Raw genomic sequence first — 20,119 nt, forward strand, 5'->3', positions numbered from 1 at the left:
CTCATACCTATAGTTCCAGCACTTTGGGAAGCCAAGGTGGGTGGCTTGCTTGAACCTAGAAGTTCAAGACCAGTCTGGACAATGTGGCAAAAACTCCATCTCTAAAAAAAATATAAAAATTAGCCAAGGATATGGTGGTGTGTGCCTCTAGTCCCAGCTACTTGAGAAGCTGAGGTGAGAAGATGGCATGAGCCTGGGAGACAGAGGTTGCAAGTGAGCCAAGATTGTGCCGCTGCACTCCAGCCTGGACGACAGAGTGAAACTCTGTCAAATGAATGAATTAATGCATTAATGAATGAATTAATGAATGTATTCATGCTGAAACCATGACCTTTGTTAATAAGAATGAGGCAGTTCTGTGTAAGCTGTTGTGGAAATGTCTCCGAAGATAGGGTGGGTGCGATGGCTCACGCCTTTAATCCCACCGCAGGCCCAGGCAGGTAGATCACAAAGTCAGGAGATCGAGACCATCCTGGCTAACACGGTGAAACCCCGTCTCTACTAAAAATACAAAAATTAGCCAGGCGTTGTGGTGGGCGCCTGTAGTCCCAGCTACTCAGGAGGCTGAGGCAGGAGAATGGCATGAACCCCGGAGGCGTAGCTTGCAGTGAGCCAAGATCGCGCCACTGTGCTCCAGCCTGGGTGACAGAGCAAGACTCTGTTAAAAAAAAAAGAAAAAGAAAATGTCCCGGAAGATAAATGATTAAGTGGAAAGAGGATGTGTGAAACAGTATGTATGGTAGCATCTCTTTTTATGAAAATAGATGTAAATATAAAAATTATATATTCTGATAGGGGTGTTGCAATCAGGGAGAGGAGGATTTTACTTTCCATTTTGTATCTTTGTCTTTTTTTTTTTTTTTGAGACAGGATCTCGCTCTGTCACCTAGGCTGGAGTGCAGTGGCACGATCTCAGTTCATTGCAACCTCCATTTCCCGGGTTCAAGCGATTCTCCTACCTCAGCCTCCCGAGTAGCTGGCATCACAGGCATGGGTCACCACGCCCGACTAATTTTTGTATTTTTAGTAGAGACAGGATTTTGCTGTGTTGGCCAGGCTGGTCTCTAACTCCTGACCTCAGGTGATCCACCCTCCTTGGCCTCCCAAAGTGCTGAGATTACCCCGCCTCTGCCTCCAAAAGAGCAGTCACCATTTTGTGTCTTTGTTTTTATGTGTTTTTGCACAAAACTGTTATTTCAAATTAAAAAAGTTTTTGTTTCCTGACAAATCTCTTGAAAGCTAACAGAGGCATGCCTCCAGCCTACTGAATCAGCTGATTGTGCTACCAGTGGACTCCTCAGCTGAATTGCTCATTGACCAGGGGAGGTGTTTGTCACAGAGTCACTTTTTTTCTTCATATATTGAAATAGTTTTAAGTGAAAGACATTTGGAGATATGATGCCAAAATTAAATTAGTGGATGTTTCTGTTCCTGGTCAGTCTAACGGTCTAACTCACTCTTTTAACGTTTCATCTGTTTTTCACAGATGTTTGACACAGTGAAGCGATTAAGAGAAAAATCTTGTTTAATTGTAGCAACCACATCAGGATCAGAATCTGTTAAGAATGATGAGGTATGACACTGTAATAACACTGTAGTAATGGTGACATTCATCTCTATCTCTGAACTTTACTGGTGTAAGGGAGCTGCTGCTTTTTTGTTAGGAGAAACCTGTTTATTGTATAAAGTACATGAGATCTGTTCATCTTTTATTCATTATGTTTCTATATTGTGGGGATTAATGGTACGTGACAATGCAATATAATTTTTGTATTTTGCAAAAACAGGAGAAATTGGTATATAGTAGAGCTCTATTAGAAATACCATATTTTGGCTGAGCGTGTGTGGCTCACTCCTGTAATCCCAGCTCTTTGGGAGGCGGAGGTGGGTAGATTCCTTGAGGTCAGGAGTTCAAGACCAGCCTGGCCAATATGGCAAAACCCTGTCTCTAATAAAAATACAAAAATTAGCCCAATGTGGTGGCATGCTCATGTAGTCCCAGCTGCTCAGGAGGCTGAGGCACGAAAATCACTTGAACCCAGGAGGCAGAGGTTGCAGTGAGCCAAGATCACGCTACTGCATTCCAGCCTGGGTGACACAGCAAGTTTCCATCTCAAAAACAAAAAACTGAAATACCATATTTTATTAGCTTTTAATATATTTTTAGTGACTTAAATTGGGATATAGTCTCACAATAAATGACTTTCATCAACAGCATTTTTTAGAGAAATATAAGGTAGTGGTACATCTTAGATTCAATGAAATGCAATAATATTTGTGTTATTTCTATAATACAGTGAATCAGGTTTTGATGAATCTAATTTTTTTTTTTTTTTTTTGAGACGGAGTCTCGTTCTGTCGCCCAGGCTGGAATGCAGTGGCGGGATCTCAGCTCACTGCAAGCTCCACCTCCTGGGTTCACGCCATTCTCCTGCCTCAGCCTCCCCAGTAGCTGGGACTACAGGCGCCCGCCACCTCGCCCGGCTAGTTTTTTTTTGTATTTTTTAGTAGAGATGGGGTTTCACCGTGTTAGCCAGGATGGTCTCGATCTCCTGACCTTGTGATCCACCCGTCTCGGCCTCCCAAAGTGCTGGGATTACAGGCTTGAGCCACCGCGCCCGGCCAGATTCTAATATTTATATTATTAGAATAATACTATTTGTGGTTATTACATGTTCTTCCTAAAAGTAAAACACACTGGATGTAAATTTGAATAGAAATTTAAAATGCACCAAATGTATCTCAGTAATATTGTTAAAATTTAAAAAGTTGTTAAAGTTCTCATTTTTAACAGTGCATTTAGAAGTAACTGTTAGAAATCAAGATTATTTAAATTGTCAGTGATTAAGTGATTGACAAATGATTTTGAAATTTTGTTTTATCCAATTTTATTTCTTTTAATTTTTTTTTTTTTTTTTTTTTTTTTTTTTTTTTTTTTTTTTTTTTTTTGAGACGGAGTCTCGCTCTGTCGCCCAGGCTGGAGTGCAGTGGCCGGATCTCAGCTCACTGCAAGCTCCGCCTCCCGGGTTCCCGCCATTCTCCTGCCTCAGCCTCCGGAGTAGCTGGGACTACAGGTGCCCGCCACCGCGCCCGGCTAGTTTTTTGTATTTTTTTAGTAGAGACGGGGTTTCACCGTATTAGCCAGGATGGTCTCGATCTCCTGACCTCGTGATCCGCCCGTCTCGGCCTCCCAAAGTGCTGGGATTACAGGCTTGAGCCACCGTGCCCGGCTCCAATTTTATTTCTAAATGTACCTGCACTGAGTATAAAAGGCAGTTAATTGGATATTTAAGGTTCTTAGCTTTTTACAGTAAATTATTTAAATAACTAAAGGAATAATTAGTTGTGTGATGTCGTGCAGCCTGTAATGCTAATTTTGAAGCATTAAACTGAATCCAGGATGTAAGGGGTAATCAGAGTTTCAGAATCTTATTCTAAGGAATTTTGCCATCCAAACAGTGTATATAAATTTTTAACAGTGGATCTTACCTAAATTTGTCATTTCTTAATACCCAGATTACTCATGATAAAGAAAAAGCAGAACGAAAAAGAAAAGCTGAAGCTGCTAGGCTACATCGCCAGAAGATCATGGCTCAGATGTCTGCCTTACAGAAAAACTTCATTGAAACTCACAAACTCATGTATGACAATACATCAGAAATGCCTGGGAAAGAAGACTCCATTATGGAGGAAGAGAGGTAATATAAAGCAAACCCAAAAATTACCAACTCAATTTTTGGAGGAAAAGTTAAATAGTCACTTTAAATTATGCTTTCCTAAAATGTATTTTGTGGCAAGAGAAATTCAACTATTTTCATTCTAGAAAGGTCAGAGTGAAGACTCTTAAGGTACTTATTGAATGTAATTTCACACTGATAAATGCATTGAGTGTGCGGTAAAGTTATGTTAGGAACCTTTATGCACAAAAACCCATTATTTTGTATGCATTAGCACTTTTAGGTACACATTTACACATCAGTTCACTTATTTCACGTTGTTATTTCTAATAAAAATGACTGCAGCTATTGCATACTGGAAACAAATTCTTTGCCTGAAAAAGGTGGCTTATGCCAGTTTTTCTTTTTTACTTAAAGAGAAGAAAGACATTGCCTATAACTACAAATATGGATAGTACCTTGGAATTGGAATCAGTAAATCTGGTTTTCTGAGTTCTGACTGTGGTATGCTCTTAGAGAAATTGGTTAATTTTCTGAGCTGTGCTGTCTAGGCTATTATACAGTGAGAAAGGGGAAGAGACATAATAATGTTACTTTGAAAAGCATTCCAAGAAATTTAAAATACTGGAAGTACCCGCTTTGGCCCTTTTTTAAGACAAGCTTTCACTGCTGTTTAAAACAATATGTGTTGTGGGCTGTGAGCAGTGGCTAACGCCTGTAATCCCAACACTTTGGGAGGCCGAGGCGGGTGGATCACCTGAGGTCAGGAGTTCGAGACCAGCCTGGCCAACAGGCAAAACCACATCTCTACTGAAAATACAAAAATTAGCTGGTTGTGACTATGCATGCATTGAGTCCCAGCTACTTGGGAGGCTGAGGCACGAGAATCGCCTGAACTTGGGAGCCAGAGGTTGTAGGGAGCAGAGATTATGCCACTGCACTCCAGCTTGGGCAACAGAGCAAGACTCTTTCTCAAAAAAAAAATGTTGTGGATACTTTTAGAAAACTGTGGTTTTGGAATAATAGTAGGCACATTACATCCTATCTGATCTGTATCTTTAGTCTTGAAGCTGAGTATGCTAACAAGGACCATAAAGAATAATGATTATATTAGTGATTAAAAATAGAAAGATATGAAGGTATGCTTTCCTTGGCTGACTATATTGTAATAAAACTGGAAATTTTAAATGACAAGCCAAAGTCCCATCTCTAGATACTGTGTATTAACAACATACTATTTAGAAATAGAAAGAAACTATTGACGATAAAATAAGAAGGTGTAAGTAAAGGTGTACTCAGAGTTCATTTATGGCCTTAATGCTTTCATTATTTATTTTTATTGCCTGATTGATTGGACATGTGATTTTTTAATGTGTTCTTATTGAAAAAAATTTAAATAATGCAGGAAGTCCCCCTTTGACCATCTTTGCGTTATTGATCTTTATCCACACGTAACCATGATTACAAATTACCACTGTTCTTAGACCTCTTTCTATGCATTTATGAACATGAGTACATGAAGAAATAGTGAGGCTTGTTTCATGTTTTCTAGTGGTTTTTCTTTTTTAACCATACATTTTGTCTGCAGCTTGCTGTTTCAATGTCTTAGGAATCTTTGGATATCAGTACGTATCACTCTATAGTGTAGATTCTACATCATTGTTTATGACTGCTGCATAGTGGTCTCTCATGTGGTTATATAGTAGTTTATTTATCTGACTTTAGACATTTAGGTTGCTTCTAATTTTTCCTTATTACAGTTAATGGGAACCTTTTTGTATGTGTCTTCTTGTGCAACTGTGCAAGTACTTAGTCAAGGAGTCCAGTAAGGGAAAGGGCTGAGTTAAAATTTTTATAGATGTGGCCACATTTCCATCCAGAGTGGTTTTACCAGTTTCTGCTCCTGATAGTTTATATAGGTGCCCAGTTTACTTTGTTCTCACCAATACTTAACTATTTTCAGTACTTGAAAACATGTGATGTTATTAAAATTACAGATTTGTGCCAATCTGGCTGAATTTCCCCAGTTGCTAGTTAGTACCAGGTAGAGCATCTTCTCATATGATTATTCACTGACCTTTTACATTTTATCCTCTGGGAATTGCCTATTATTATTCTTTGCCCATCTCTATTGGGTGCTTTGCTCTTGTCTTATTGACTTATATAAATCTTAAAATTAATACTTAACTTTGTTACATATGTTTCCCATATTTTGTCCCTGTTTCTTTAACCTTAATTATGGGGTTTAGCCATAGAGAAGAATGCAGTGTTGATAAAGACAAATTTATCAGTCTTTTAGAGTTTTACCTTTTTGTATTAATATTTTGTTTAAGAAAGCTTTTCCTATCCCAAAGTCTGAAATACATTCTCTCATATTTTTTTAAACCCCCTTTTTTTCTTTTTCTTTTCTTTTTTTTTTTTAAGAAATGGAGTCTCACTGTGTTGCCCAGGCTAGAATGCAGTGGCTCTTCACAGGGATAATTATGATGCAGTACAGCCTCAAACTCCTGGGCTCAAGTGATCCTCCTGCCTTACCCTCTTCAGTAGCTGGGACTACAGACGTGTATCACCTCACCCAGCCAAAATTTTAATTACATAGTTTTACACACACACACACGAGATGGAATCTTGCTTTGTCACCTAGACTGGAGTACAGTGGTTTGATCTTGGCTCACTGCAACTTCCACCGCCTGGGTTCAAGCGATTCTTCTGCCTCCACTTCCTGAGTAGCTGGGATTACAGGGGCCTGCCACCACACCTGGCTAATTTTGTTGTTATTGTTGTTGTATTTTTAGAGAGATGGTGTTTCACCATGTTGGCCAGGCTGGTCTCGAACTCCTGGCCTCAAATGATCTTCCCACCTCAGCCTCCCAGAGTGCTGGACTTACAGGCGTGAGCTATTGTGCCTGGCCAAATTACATAGGTACATTAATAATTTTCCTCTTGAAAGCTGAATGTCAGAGATAAAGCTAAAGTTCCATTTGAGCACCAGCCCAAATCCTGGACTTCTTTCTGCTCCTTAGAGGTTCTCTGGTTATAAGTTTTATGTGTATCTGCCAGAATTTTTCCTATGTTATTAATACAAATATATGTAGCCACAGAAATTATAGCATGTCATTCAGCCTTTGGTTTTATTTACATTAATAGTATTATGCACATATCACTCTACAACTTCCCATTTTCACTCTGTATTATGTCTTGGAAATCTATGTTTGTTCTTATATACAAAACGAGCTCAGCATTTTTCAGTCTTGGCATTTACGCAGCTGTTTTTTTTTTCATGCAGTATTGTCCTGTGAATTGTGGGACTGCATCCTGTGCCCACTAGTACCTTGTGACAGTCAATAAGTAAACCTTTCATAATTTATTGCTAGATGCCTCCTAGGAGATGGTTCCACATAATTACCACCTTTTAAAAACTGCAGAGTAGGCCAGTTGTGGTGACTTACGCCTGTAATCCCAGCACTTTGGGAGGCCAAGGCAGGCAGATCACGAGGTCAGGAATTTGAGACCAGCCTGGCCAACATAGTGAAACTCCGTCTCTATACTAAAAATACAAAAATATTAGCTGGGCATGGTGGCAGGCACCTGTAATCTCAGCTACTTGGGAGGCCGAGGCAAGGAGAATCACTTGAACCTGGGAGGCAGAGGTTGCAGTGAGCTGAGATTGCGCCACTGCACTCCAGCCTGGCAACAGTGCAAGACTCTGTCTCAAACAAAACAACAAAACAAAAAGCTGCAGAGTATTGTCTGTTAGGTAAGTTCATTTATAATGATGATGAATATTTATTTATTGTTCAGTGATATACCATAGTTCAGGGAGCTTCTTGCGCAGAGACAATATTACAGAGTAGTTCAGAGCGTAGACTGTGAGCCTAGATTACCTGAATTAAATCCTGGCTCTGCTACATACTATTAAGGAGTCATTGGGTAAGTCTCTTATTGTCACTAGGCCTCAGTTTCTTCATCTGAAAAGTGGAAGTGTCACAGGATCCTTAGGGTGTTGCTTTTCCAGCCAGAAACCTCTGTGGCCAGTGGCACCTTTGCCAGAATTTTGCTCAGTCTCTCTGGGCTCATCCTGCCTACTTGACCCAGCAGGCTGCACTTGGCTCACACTGCCAGCCTGGATCCCATGCCTGCCAAGGGTGAGCCAGGTGTGGAGTGACCAGGGGTGCATGAGCGGGCACCTGCAGGGTCCAGCCACTGTGCACAGCCAGGCACGCCGGCTGCTGTGGCGGGGCAGGCAGCTCTCAGCACTGGGACAGGGGCCAGCTCTGTGCAAGCCTGCACCTGGATCATATGCACCAGCAGCTTCTGCTATGGGGACTCATGTCTGGACAATGGGAATGTGGTAGCACCTGGAAGCTCAGAGATGCCAGAGACTGTGAAGCCCCAAAGAGAGTGTCACAGCCCTGGCTCAGGGAGCCCCTAGGTCTGGGCTCCCTGAAGGACCACAGCTTATCTCTCCTTGTCACCTGCAATATGGCAAGTGGTAGATGTGGGCATTTCAGCCCTGTTTGTGTTACTAGCTCTTTCAGTCCTGCCATTTGGTGGTTCCTGAGTTCTTGTCCTGTATCCAGGAAGAATGAGGTACACGGACAACTGGAGGGTGAGCAAGGTGGAGAGCTTTATTAAGAAACAGAACAGCTCTCTAGGGACCCGAAGTGGGTAGCTCTTTCTGCAGGCAGGTCATCCCAGCAAGTGTCCAGCACTCAGTGGAGAGGAGTGGGTATTGCCTTTCCACAGGCAGGTCATCCCAGTGAGTCAGGAGACTTGAATTGGGTCGCTCCTTCCTGCAACTGGTAGTCCCCATGTGAGTCCAGCTGAGTCTGGGGTTTTTATGGGCTTCAGAAGGGAGAAAATGCGTGCTGATTGGTCCATAGACAGACCTGGAGAAAGCACCATAAATTCTCACTCCAGGTTGTGGACTCCACCTGTAACTGACATACCGGTCCCCAGGCTTCAGGCCATTCCTGGTTTGAAGGTGGGACTTCACTGGGGACCCACCCTTTCTGCCCAGGAACCTGTCTTCCTCCTGCTGCCATCAACATGTCATCCACAACTCCCTGGCTGTTTGTGCCAAGGGGCATCTGCAGGCCCATGCTAAGCCACCTGTTTCCCCTTGGCCTTTCTTCCATGCTTATCAGCACCCAAAGGCCAGAGGGGACCAAGGCAGCAGGGGGCTGGCGTGTCAGTACTGCCCCAAGTGTGCACACACCTGGCCGGGCCACGGCAGCACCCGGGCTTGGCCACAACTTTGCTCCAAAATCAGAATGGGTGTTGGGAGTGGGGAGAGGCTCAGAACAGGCACTTCTGAGCTGGGCAGCTGCAGCTGTGCCTGGGAGTGTGGCGCTCTTGCCCCACAAACTCGGAAGGGGTGGGCTCCCTCCTGTTCCCAACCCAAGGGCTCCATGGAACACGTTGCCCCAGCCACGCCTCCACTGCCGCAGCAGACATCTTTGCAGCAGCTGCTCTAGACATAATAATAATACCTACCTCATAGGATTATTTTAAGTATTGAGTAAACATGTAAAGTATTTGAAACAGTGCCTAGCTTCACAATCAGCATGTTGTAAATATTTGCCATTATTTAAATATTGTACACATCAGTAGATCCTGAGTTTTGCCCAGTCAGTAAGAGTAGATTCTAAGAATTGCTGAATCATTAAGGTGTAAGTCTTTTAGTTTGAATAGCTACTAAAATAGAATAGAAACCTGAATGCTTAATGACAGGGAATGGATAAAACTATTATGGCACATATATTAAGAGCTGTGCATCCATTTAAAAATGTTTCTGAAGAAGTTTTAATGATGTAAGAAACTATAAGTGAATACAGCAGGATACAAATCTGTGTAATGTGATTTTATTTATATGAAGAAGTATATTATAAATAGAAAGCAGACTAGAAGGAAATGTACAAGATTACTAGTGGGTATCTCTAGGTTGTGGGAATATAACATTTATACTATTACAGATTTCCCAAAATTTATTCAGTAACCCTGTATTACTTTTATATCCAGAAAAAAAAATAACCCAGCTTATTGGTATAGTAAATTAAATAAAATTATAATATACATTCCATTTTATCATCTGTTTTTTTGCACTTAGCAACACTTGTATTTTGTAATAAGCAAATAACTGATAAAAGCCACAAAGGAAGGGGGGAAGCTTTTAACTTAATATTGCTAAATATCATTTTTATTTTTATTATCTTTCTTATATTTCTTGCCTATAGTTACTTAAAATCTACCAAAATATGAAGACAAGTGACCAAAACATGTGTCCTCATTTCTGGTCATTTCTTTTGGTAGCACCCCAGCAGTCAGTGACTACTCTAGAATTGCTTTGGGTCCTAAACGGGGTCCATCTGTTACTGAAAAGGAGGTGCTGACGTGCATCCTTTGCCAAGAAGAACAAGAAGTGAAAATAGAAAATAATGCCATGGTATTATCTGCCTGTGTCCAGAAATCTACTGCCTTGACTCAGCACAGGGGAAAACCTATAGAACTCTCAGGAGGTATGTATTCTTTAATAAATATCCTTTTGTGCATTTCTTTTCATGCCTGTGTAATTAAAGAAAATAATCTTTGAAAGACATTTGGAAGTAAGGTTATATATCTACCATACCGTTATCATATTTAAGAAAGAATAATCCAGGAATATCATCTAATATAAAATCAGTTTTTCTCCAACAGTTCTCAAAATGTCTTCAATTGTTAGACTTTTTTTTTCACTCAGGATCCAAACACATTTCATGTGTTGCTTTGGTTATATTCCTTTACTCCATTTTAATCTAGATTAGTCCCTCCTTTTTTTATGATAGTAGTTTTTTTGAAGAATTCAGGCCACTTGTTTTGTATAATGTATCACATTCTGAATTTATTTGATTGTTAAGTTGCCTCCTGATTAGAATCATGTTAAACATTTTCTTGGCAATAATGCTAATTAGATAATTTATTGCACTTGTTACATCAGGAGTTAGCTGCTTTAGCATCATTCTTATTTTAAAATACCCTTGGAATAGGCCAGACATGGTGGCTCACGCCTGTAATCCCAGCACTTTGGGAGGCCGGTGTGGATGGATCACTTGAGCTCAGGAGTTTGAGACCCACGCCTGTAATCCCAGCGCTTTGGGAGGCTGGTGTGGGTGGATCACTTGAGTTCAGGAGTTTGAGACCAGCCTAGGCAACATGGCGAAACCTCATCTCTACAAACATATTAGCCAGACATGGTTGCATGAGCCTGTGGTCCACAACAGGGTGAGACCCTATCTCAAAACAGACAAACAAAAAAAGCTCCTTAGAATAATAGTGATAATAAAGACTAGCATTTATTGAAAACTTAACATTGCCAGGCACTTGTTAAGTGCTTTACGTGTATTTACTTAATCTTCACAATAGCCCTATGAGTTAGTTATCACTATTGGTTCCATTTTATAGATAAAGGACCTGAGGCACAGAGAGGTCAAGTAACTTACCCATGGCCATGAGTTATAAGTGATGAAACCAGAATTTGAAATCCTCCATCTGTGCTTTTTTTAATGAGGTTATAATTCCCCTAAGTATCCCTTAAAATTATTATTTATCAAATTACTATTAAAATTAAAAAAGTAAATTATATTGGAAATATAGAAAATCACTTAAATAACCAAGATAATGCAGATTAAACCCAATATTCAAGGTTAAAAAATAAAGATAGAGTTATTAATCCATACTAAGTTTAGAATCATATCTGACAGGTTAGCTTTATGCTTTTCTCTTTTGTTACTATTACTTTTCTCTTTTTGTTACTATATATCCTCCCATTATGATATTGTGACACTTTGCTTGGACATTCCTAATACCGTTTGTGATTAGACTTTAGACCTGATAACCTATCTCTTTTTCCCTCCTTTTTATACCTTGTACCAGAAACCCTAGACCCACTTTTCATGGATCCAGACTTGGCATATGGAACTTATACAGGAAGCTGTGGTCATGTAATGCATGCAGTGTGCTGGCAGAAGTAAGTTGTCCTTCTGACATGTTCTTGAAAGAGAATAGGAACATTGAAGTTCACTCAAGGCCACAAAAAGGCATGTTTTCTCATGTCTTCTTTCCTTTCTTCTTATTTGAATGACTGAAACAGTTTTAATTACTAATTCTGTTTGCATGAATTATTATTATCAAAGTTGGAAAGTGGTGTGTAAAGTTACCAACTTTAGATTTTCACTGTTCCTTTGTGCTTGCTCTCCATAAACTAATCAGTTACTCTTCGTCAGTATTCATGTAAAAAAAAGTAATGATTGGCTGGGTGTGGTGGCTCACACCTGTAATCTCAGCACTTTGGGAGGCCGAGGTGGGAGGATCACCTGAGGTCAGGAGTTTGAGACCAGCCTGGCCAACGTGGTAAAACCCTGTCTCTACTAAAAATATAAAAGTTAGCTGAGTGTGGTGGCACATGCCTGTAATCCCAGCTAGTCAAGAGGCTGAGGCAGGAGAATCGCTTGAACCCGGGAGGTGGAGGTTCCAGTGAGCCGAGATTGCGCCATTACACTCCAGCCTGGGAGACAAGAGTAGTCTCAAAAAAATTAATAAATACAACAAATAAATAATAAATAAGTAATCTTTATACAAATCTAATTTCCCTCAAAACATACTGCTGTGAAAAGTACCTTTGAAATAGAATAGGATGAATAGGACAAGAAGTTCTCATTCTATCTCTGGAAAATACAAAAATTCAAAAATGTAATTCCTGAAAAATCTTTTGTGTAGAGTTTACCCATTTGGCATTAGATTACAATATATAATTTTTACAAGATAGCCCTCACTACTTCAGTTCATCATTAGAAACTGAGGAAAGTAGTGTCCATGCTGTATCACCATGCTTTTGAGGCAAGAGATGAGTTATGATTCAATAAACTTATTTTAAATTTTTATCTGCTCTGATGTATTTTCCAATTTATTCCCAAAATAATAGGCAACCTGTTTCTTCTGTGATTACAACTTGTGTGTTTTTGCATGTATGTTCTAAAGATGTTTATTGAGGCAAAAATTCTAGATTTTTAAAACTTGGATTAGAGCAAGTAGAGATACACATGTAGAGATGCATGTGTAGTTCTAAATGCGCCTGTGTCTTTGTAATTTTGCAGATATTTTGAAGCTGTACAGCTGAGCTCTCAGCAGCGCATTCATGTGGACCTTTTTGACTTGGAAAGTGGAGAATATCTTTGCCCTCTTTGCAAATCTCTGTGCAATACTGTGATCCCCATTATTCCTTTGCAACCTCAAAAGATAAACAGGTATATTTTATGTTTTGGTTAATTTTTAAAAAGTTGGCCAGGTGCAGTGGCCTGTGATCCCTGCACTTTGGGAGACCGAGGTGGGTGGATTGCCAGAGCTCAGGGGTTCGAGACCAGCCTGGGTAACACGGTAAAACCCTATCTCTACAAAAAATAATAATAAAAAAGTTAGCCAGGCGTGGTGGCACATGCCTGTAGACCCAGTTACTTGAGGGGGCTGAGGTGGCAGAATCACTAGAGCCCAGGAGATTGAAGCTCCAGTGAGCCGAGATTGCGCCACTGCACTCCAGCCTGAGTGACAGAGCGAGACCGTGTCTCAAAAACAAATAGAAAGTTGTCTTTAGTTCTTTAATTTGTGCCTGTTTTTGTTAGATAACTGTTTTTTTAATTCTTTAAAGGGATTAATACTTTTTCATTTTATATCTTGTATTATACTTTTAAAATGTGATCAAAAGCCTAATTTTTTTGGACTCTCAGAGAAGTATAATGTTTATTTACTCAAATCTATATATTGTGGTTATATTTTCCAGCAGCCATTAAAGCAATAGAACTCTGACCTCTGCCTTAGCACTCACAAAAGGAGAAAAGATGCAAAAAAAATTCATTCCTTTCATATGGCCCTTTGCCATCATTAGAGTTGCCAGTTGGAGTCTGATAGCTCTAATGATCTTTGTATTATTTTTAATTTCATTTTTCTGAAGATCCAAATGCTAGAGCTCTAGAGATGTGGACAAATGTTAACTAAAAAAATTAATAAAAACACTAGATTCATTTTATATATATAATATGTATATATCATTTTATATATATCTCTTTTAAATTTTCATATTCTGATCTGTAAATGGAATTTAACAACAAATTATTAGTTTTTGTATGACAACTTGGAAATTTAATTATGTATTTCTATATTCTCACTGTTCTACATGAGGATGACAGTACTATAATATTTATATTATTTCAGTTGCTTTAAAATGCAATGAATTTGTAATGAGAAACCTAAATTCTGCTAAAGAAAGTTGTTTTGTTGATAAAAATACCTTTATGTCCCCATAAAAGTTCAAAGGTGATAGGTTTGGTGAGAAGGGTCAATATAAAGAGTTGCTCTGGTGGGACGCTGTGGCTCACACCTGTAATGCCAGCACTTTGGGAGGCTGAGGTGGGCGAATCACGAGGTCAGGAGTTTGAGACCAGCCTGGCCAACATAGTGAAACCCGTCTCTACTAAAATACAAAAAAATTAGTTGGGTGTGGTGGTGGGTGCCTATAATCCCAGCTACTTGGGAGGCTGAGCCAAGGAGAATCGCTTGAACCTGGGAGGCTGCAGTTATAGTGAGCCGAGATCTAGCCATTGCATTACAGCCTGGGTGACAATGCGAGACTCCGTCTCAAAAAAAAAAAAGAATTGCTCTAACCTTGGCTGGGCACAGTGCCTCACGCCTGTAATCCCAGCACTTTGAGAGGCTGAGGCAGGCAGATCACCTGAGATCAGGAGTTTGAGACCAGCCTGGCCAATATGGCAAAACCCCATCTCTACTAAAAATACAAAAATTAACCTGGCGTGGTGGCACATGCGTGTAATCCCAGCTACTCAAGAGGCTGAGACATGATAATTGCTTGAACCCGGGAGGCGGAGGTTGCAGTGAGCCGATACCATGCCTTTGCACTCCAGCCTGGGCGACAGAGCGACACTCTGTGTCAAAAATAAATAAATAAATAAAGAGTTGTTCTGATCTCTACTATTCCATGTCATTGATAAACCTAAATTGAAATTGTCTTCTTCAACATATTTGGTAACATGAGAAAGAATTATCCTTGATTTGAGTAATTAATATATTTTAGGCATTCTACCAAGCAAATGCTACATTATCTTATTTAATTCTCACAGTAGTCTAATGAAGTAGGTACTATTATTTCCATTTAAAGGAATCGGAGACTATGGATAGTTTTTATTTATCCCAAGACAGATCTAAGATTCAAACCCAGACTTGACTCCTGACTCCAAAGCCTTACCTAACTATACAGCAAAAAGACAAAGATAAAGGAAATCATAACAAAGTGACTTTCCAACTTCTTGTACAAGCCTTTTTTGCACAGTGGCTCCCCCAAATAGGATTATTAAACTATGTAAATTGTTCTCTAACAGAATATTTAGCTACTTCTTTCCTTGATGTCTTTAAGGATCAGATGCTTCAGAGCAGTTCTTTCTAAATTCAGAAAACTGATCCTTACAACCAGTTCTCTTAGAACTCTGGCACACTTTTAATTTATAGTAACAATTCTGTTACTCAGGATCTGAAATACATGATTATACATAACAGTTTTATTAGATACTTCAATTTACCCATATAATTGATTATATTTGCCTTCTTTGGATTTTAGAAAATCAGCATGAATATAATCTAAGATAGTAAAGATAAAAGCATATAAAAACTGTCAAAACTAAGATTTTGATTAAAAATTTATAATATAAACTTACCAAAAAATTTAAAACTAATAAACTGGTGTCTGTAAAGAAAATTGGTTATAATCAGTCATAGTATATTTCCATTTTTTGAGAACAAAAAAAATTTCTTAGGTCAAATTTGTGCCCAGATACATAAATTTTGGCACAGTTCATTATATATTTTACCTTTGCTCAAGACTATTATTTCAATAAAAAGATTCCTATTTTATAGTCTTTTTAATAACACTGTTTCTGGTCCTTCTTGGTTTTTTTTTTTTTTTTTTTTTAGATAGGATCTCACTATGTGCTGGAGTGCAGTGGTGTGATCTCACTCAGCTCATTGCAGCCTCAACCTTCTTGGGCTCAGATGATCCTTCCACCTCAGCCTCCCGAGTAGCTGGGACCACAGGCGTGTGCCACCTACAGCCCAGTAATTTTTGTATTTTTTGTAGAGACAGAGTTTCACTACATTTCCCAGGCTGGTGTCTAACTCCTGGACTCAAGTGACCCACTCACCTCAGCCTCTCAAAGTGCTGAACTGCAGGCCTGAGCCGCCACTGCGCCCAGCCCTTCTTTGTTCTTAATAACAGTCTGTCTCAGGACCCTTTCCTTATGTCCATTTTAGGAAGGAGAGACTGGCAATAAAAAAAATAAGGCAAAATGTTGAGTAGTGGGAAATACTAGGAGAAAGCTAAAGCAGTAAGTTAAAGGGCTGAAGACAGACTGGGGCATGAGGCTGTTTATAGACAGAGTTATCAGGAAGCTCTTCTCTGAGATGGTGACATTTGAACAGAGACCTGAATAAAGTGAGGAATAATCACTGCTTTTCTCTGGGAGAAGAAAATTCTAAGCACAGGCTGTATCAAGAGCAAAGGCTTGGCTGGGTGGTGGCTCATGCCTATAATCCCAGCACTTTAGAAGGCCAAGGCGGGCAGATCATGAAGTCAAGAGATCGAGACCAGCCTGGCCAATGTGGCGAAACCCAGTCCCTACTAAAAATACAAAAATTAGCTGGGCGTGGTGGCAGGCGCCTGTAATCCCAGCAACTCAGGAGTCCGAGGCAGGAGAGTCGCTTGAACCCAGGAGGCGGAGGTTGCAGTGAGCCAAGATTGTGCCACTGCACTCCAACCTGGTGACAGAGCGAGACTCCATCTCATAAAAAAAAAAAAAAAAAAAGCAAAGGCTCAAGTTTGGAACCCCATCGTCATGTTTGAGGCACAGCAAGAAGGCAGCATGGAATGGAGCAAGTAAAGATCAGATCATAAAAGGGATTATGAGCAAAGATTAGAAGTTGTATGATCCTGTTGACAAATTCTTCTAGCTGCTGTATGCAGAATTTATACTTACAATGAAACACAAGAGTAGAAGCAGGAAGAACAATTAGGAGTCTATTTAAGTAATCTAAGTGAGGGCTGATGTGACTTGGATTGGGGGTAGTAAGGGTAGAGGTAGGTAGGAGTGATCAGCTTGGGATATATTTAAAAGATAAAACCTGCAAGGTTGATTAATAGATCAGAATGTGGGGTGTGAGGAAATCAGAGAAATCAATGACAACACCTAGTTTTTGACTGGAGCAACTAGAATGGTGATTCCATTTACTGACATTTACTACCTGTGGGTGACTGGCATGTGGGTGGTGACTTATTTCTTGTAAGTTTAAAATTTTCTTCCCCTTCCAAAAAGCTACATTTTTAGACATGTTTCTGTGACCTAGGAAATTAATCTGGAGGAACTTAACTTTTTTATACGACCATTTATCCAAGGAAATAATACAAATTCAGCTTTTCCATTTGACTTTGTACCCATGGTTGTAATAATTTTTAAATATCATTTTTCAGTGAGAATGCAGATGCTCTTGCTCAACTTTTGACCCTGGCACAATGGATACAGACTGTTCTGGCCAGAATATCAGGTTATAATATAAGACATGCTAAAGGTTTGCTTACATTTATTTTATATTAACTATGTGAAGGTGGTGTCAGAATCTTTATTTTTTAAAATAATTAATGTGCTAAAATATGGTTTGCAAGTACAAATTTCTTGAATATCAGGAAATAAAAGTTTTTGAAGCTAAGAGTAAGTTTGGCTTAAATTGCTTTATTAAATTTAATCGTTTTTCATACTAGGAGACAATACAGACAGTGATTAAACTATCAAGTCCATCTATCTGATTATTCCAAGCTGTCGGACTGCTTAGATGTAAATCTTCGATCCAAGATTCATCTAAATCACTAAGATCCACTTACTGATTATGTAATCTTGGGCAAGTTACTTAAGCTCTGTGTGCCTCAACTTCTTATTTGCAAATTGGGGATAATAATATTATAATAGTACCTATTTTATTGGTTGAAAGATTAGTAGAGTTATTATATGTAAAGTAGAATAGTCCATGGCACCTAGTAAGTGCTACATGTTAGCCATTACTATTACTAATACTATTAATATGTGGTTAGTAATGTTTGTAATAATGAAAACATTTTAAAACTGTCATTTACATATTCTTTACAGTTGTGAGACAGGTATGGCTATTAATAGAGATGTGCTTAAAAGGATAAAAATGGGAATTTTTAAAATACAGTGAGGAAAAGTTGTCTTTTGTTTAGGCCAATGGTCCCCAACCTTTTTGGCAGCAGGGACTGGTTTTGTGGAAGACAATTTTTCCACGGATGAGGGGGATGGTTTTGGGATGATTCAAGTGCGTTACATTTATTGTGCATTTTATTTCTGTTATTATTACATTGTCATATATAATGAAATAATTATATAACTCACCATAATGTAGAATCAGTGGGAGCCCTAAGCTTGTTTTCCTGCAACTAGCTGGTCCCATCTGGGAGTCATGGGAGACAGTAACAGATTGTCAGTCATTAGATTCTCATAAGGAGTGGGCAACCTAGTTCCCTCACATGGGCAGTTCATAGTTAGAGTTTGTGCACCTATGAGAATCTAATGTGGCTGCTGATCTGACAGGAGGCAGAGCTCACACGACAATGCGAGTGATGGGAAGCAGCTGTAAATTCTGATGCAGCTTTGCTCACCTGCTGCTCACCTCCTGCTGTGCGGCCCATTCCCAAAGTTCCCAACAGGCCATACACTGGTACTCATCCATGGCCCCGGGGTTGAGGACCCCGGTTTAGGCAGTGAAATCAATAGGGTGAAGACAAAGTCCAGTATTTTAAAAATTATCTTCTCATCCCCTCTTTGGATCTGAAATTGATGAAAACTATACCTAGAAGATATTCCAGAGTATTTCTAGGTATTCTACTCAAAATATTGATGTCTTATTTCTACATTTCATACCTTTCTGTATTTATCCACATTTTCCCTGATTATTTTACCCTCTGTTATGCTTTAATTATGTCCTTTCAGTTACATACTTTTAAGGAAAATAAAAGATGTATTCAAAAGCTACAAAGGAAAAAATAGGGTTGATGGTTTTATTTCTCATCACCATAGTCTAAGTTACAAAGGTTTTTTGTTTGTTTTGTATGTGGGGGAGTTTATTGTTTTTTTGTTTGTTTGTTTGTTTGTTTAGACAGGTCTCACTCATCACCCAGGCGGGAGTACAGCTCACTGCAGCTTCAACTCCTGGGCACAAGTGATCCTCCTACCTCAGCCTCCCACATAGCTGGAACCACAGGCTTATACCACCACACCCAGGCTAATTTTTAAATTTTTTGTAGAGACAGGGTCTCGCTATGTTGCCCAGGCTGGTCTCAAACTCCTGGACTCAAGCAGTCCTCCTACCTCAGCCTCCTGAAGTACCGGGATTACAGGCATGAGCCAGTGTGCCCAGCCTAAGTTATCAAGTATTTATTAGGTGTTTACTCATGCATTCAGCACTATACAAAGTTTTATGTTCCCTGCCTTGTTGACCTCGTATGTGTGCATGTTATGCAGTTAAGAATGATACAAGAGGAAATAGCATTAACGGCCCGATTTTATAGTATAAAACAGTAGGACTCATAGAATTTTTAAGAAGGAATTGATCAGTAGGGGCTGAAGTAGTAAGAGAAGATGTCATGGAGAAAATTAGATTTGATTTGACCTTGTATAAAATTTGGATGTGTGGTAGGGATAAAGGAGAACCCAGGTAGAAAACAGAAATGTTTTTAGGGAATTATGAGCATGACATTTTCAGAGACGTTGAAAAAGCCTGGCCTACCTTAGTTGAAGAGTACACAGTGGGGAATAGTGGAGAATATGGGGCAGTTGTGGAGGTTTGTAAGAATTTGAACTTGGTCATTTAGAAACACAGAATGATGGAAGACAACAGTCAGCAATGAATAAGTCTGGCAACATCCAGTTTCCCCTCCTCCTTCATTTTATAACAAAACCTTTTCCACAAGTGGTGCTAATGAGATAACAATCTGTTAGGTGGAAACTCTTCTAACAAAAGACCCTATATTTGTTAAGAAGTGATTTTTGGCATGTACTTGCTACTTTGCTGCTTGTTTTAAGCACCGAGAAGCAATTCAGTACAAGAGATTCTTCTTAATTTTTATAGTAATTTAAAATGACTTTGACATATGTGAGTTTAGTTTCTTTTTATTAAAAAAATTGTAGGCCGGGCGTGGTGGCTCATGCCTGTAATCCCAGCACTTTGGGAGGCCGAGGCGGGCGGATCACAAGGTCAGGAGATCGAGACCATCCTGGCTAACACGGTGAAACCCCGTCTCTACTAAAAATACAAAAAATCAGCCGGGCGAGGTGGCAGGC

At 39.5% G+C, this 20,119-nt stretch overlaps 1 protein-coding gene across 1 annotated transcript in view; it reads left to right on the forward strand.

The window, feature by feature from the left end:
• UBR1 (ubiquitin protein ligase E3 component n-recognin 1) overlaps positions 1 to 20,119 on the forward strand; it is a 160,313-nt gene that overhangs the window by 88,665 nt on the left and 51,529 nt on the right. The window contains exons 28-33 of the mRNA XM_033190389.1: positions 1,487 to 1,573; positions 3,517 to 3,698; positions 9,990 to 10,195; positions 11,589 to 11,682; positions 12,809 to 12,958; positions 17,239 to 17,336. Of these exons, the coding sequence (XP_033046280.1) occupies positions 1,487 to 1,573; positions 3,517 to 3,698; positions 9,990 to 10,195; positions 11,589 to 11,682; positions 12,809 to 12,958; positions 17,239 to 17,336 (817 nt within the window). The remainder of the gene's footprint in view (positions 1 to 1,486; positions 1,574 to 3,516; positions 3,699 to 9,989; positions 10,196 to 11,588; positions 11,683 to 12,808; positions 12,959 to 17,238; positions 17,337 to 20,119) is intronic.

The sequence above is a fragment of the Trachypithecus francoisi genome, unplaced genomic scaffold (assembly GCF_009764315.1).
Source record: "Trachypithecus francoisi isolate TF-2019V2 unplaced genomic scaffold, Tfra_2.0 Lachesis_group3, whole genome shotgun sequence".
In the NCBI taxonomy this organism is placed as follows: domain Eukaryota; kingdom Metazoa; phylum Chordata; class Mammalia; order Primates; family Cercopithecidae; genus Trachypithecus; species Trachypithecus francoisi.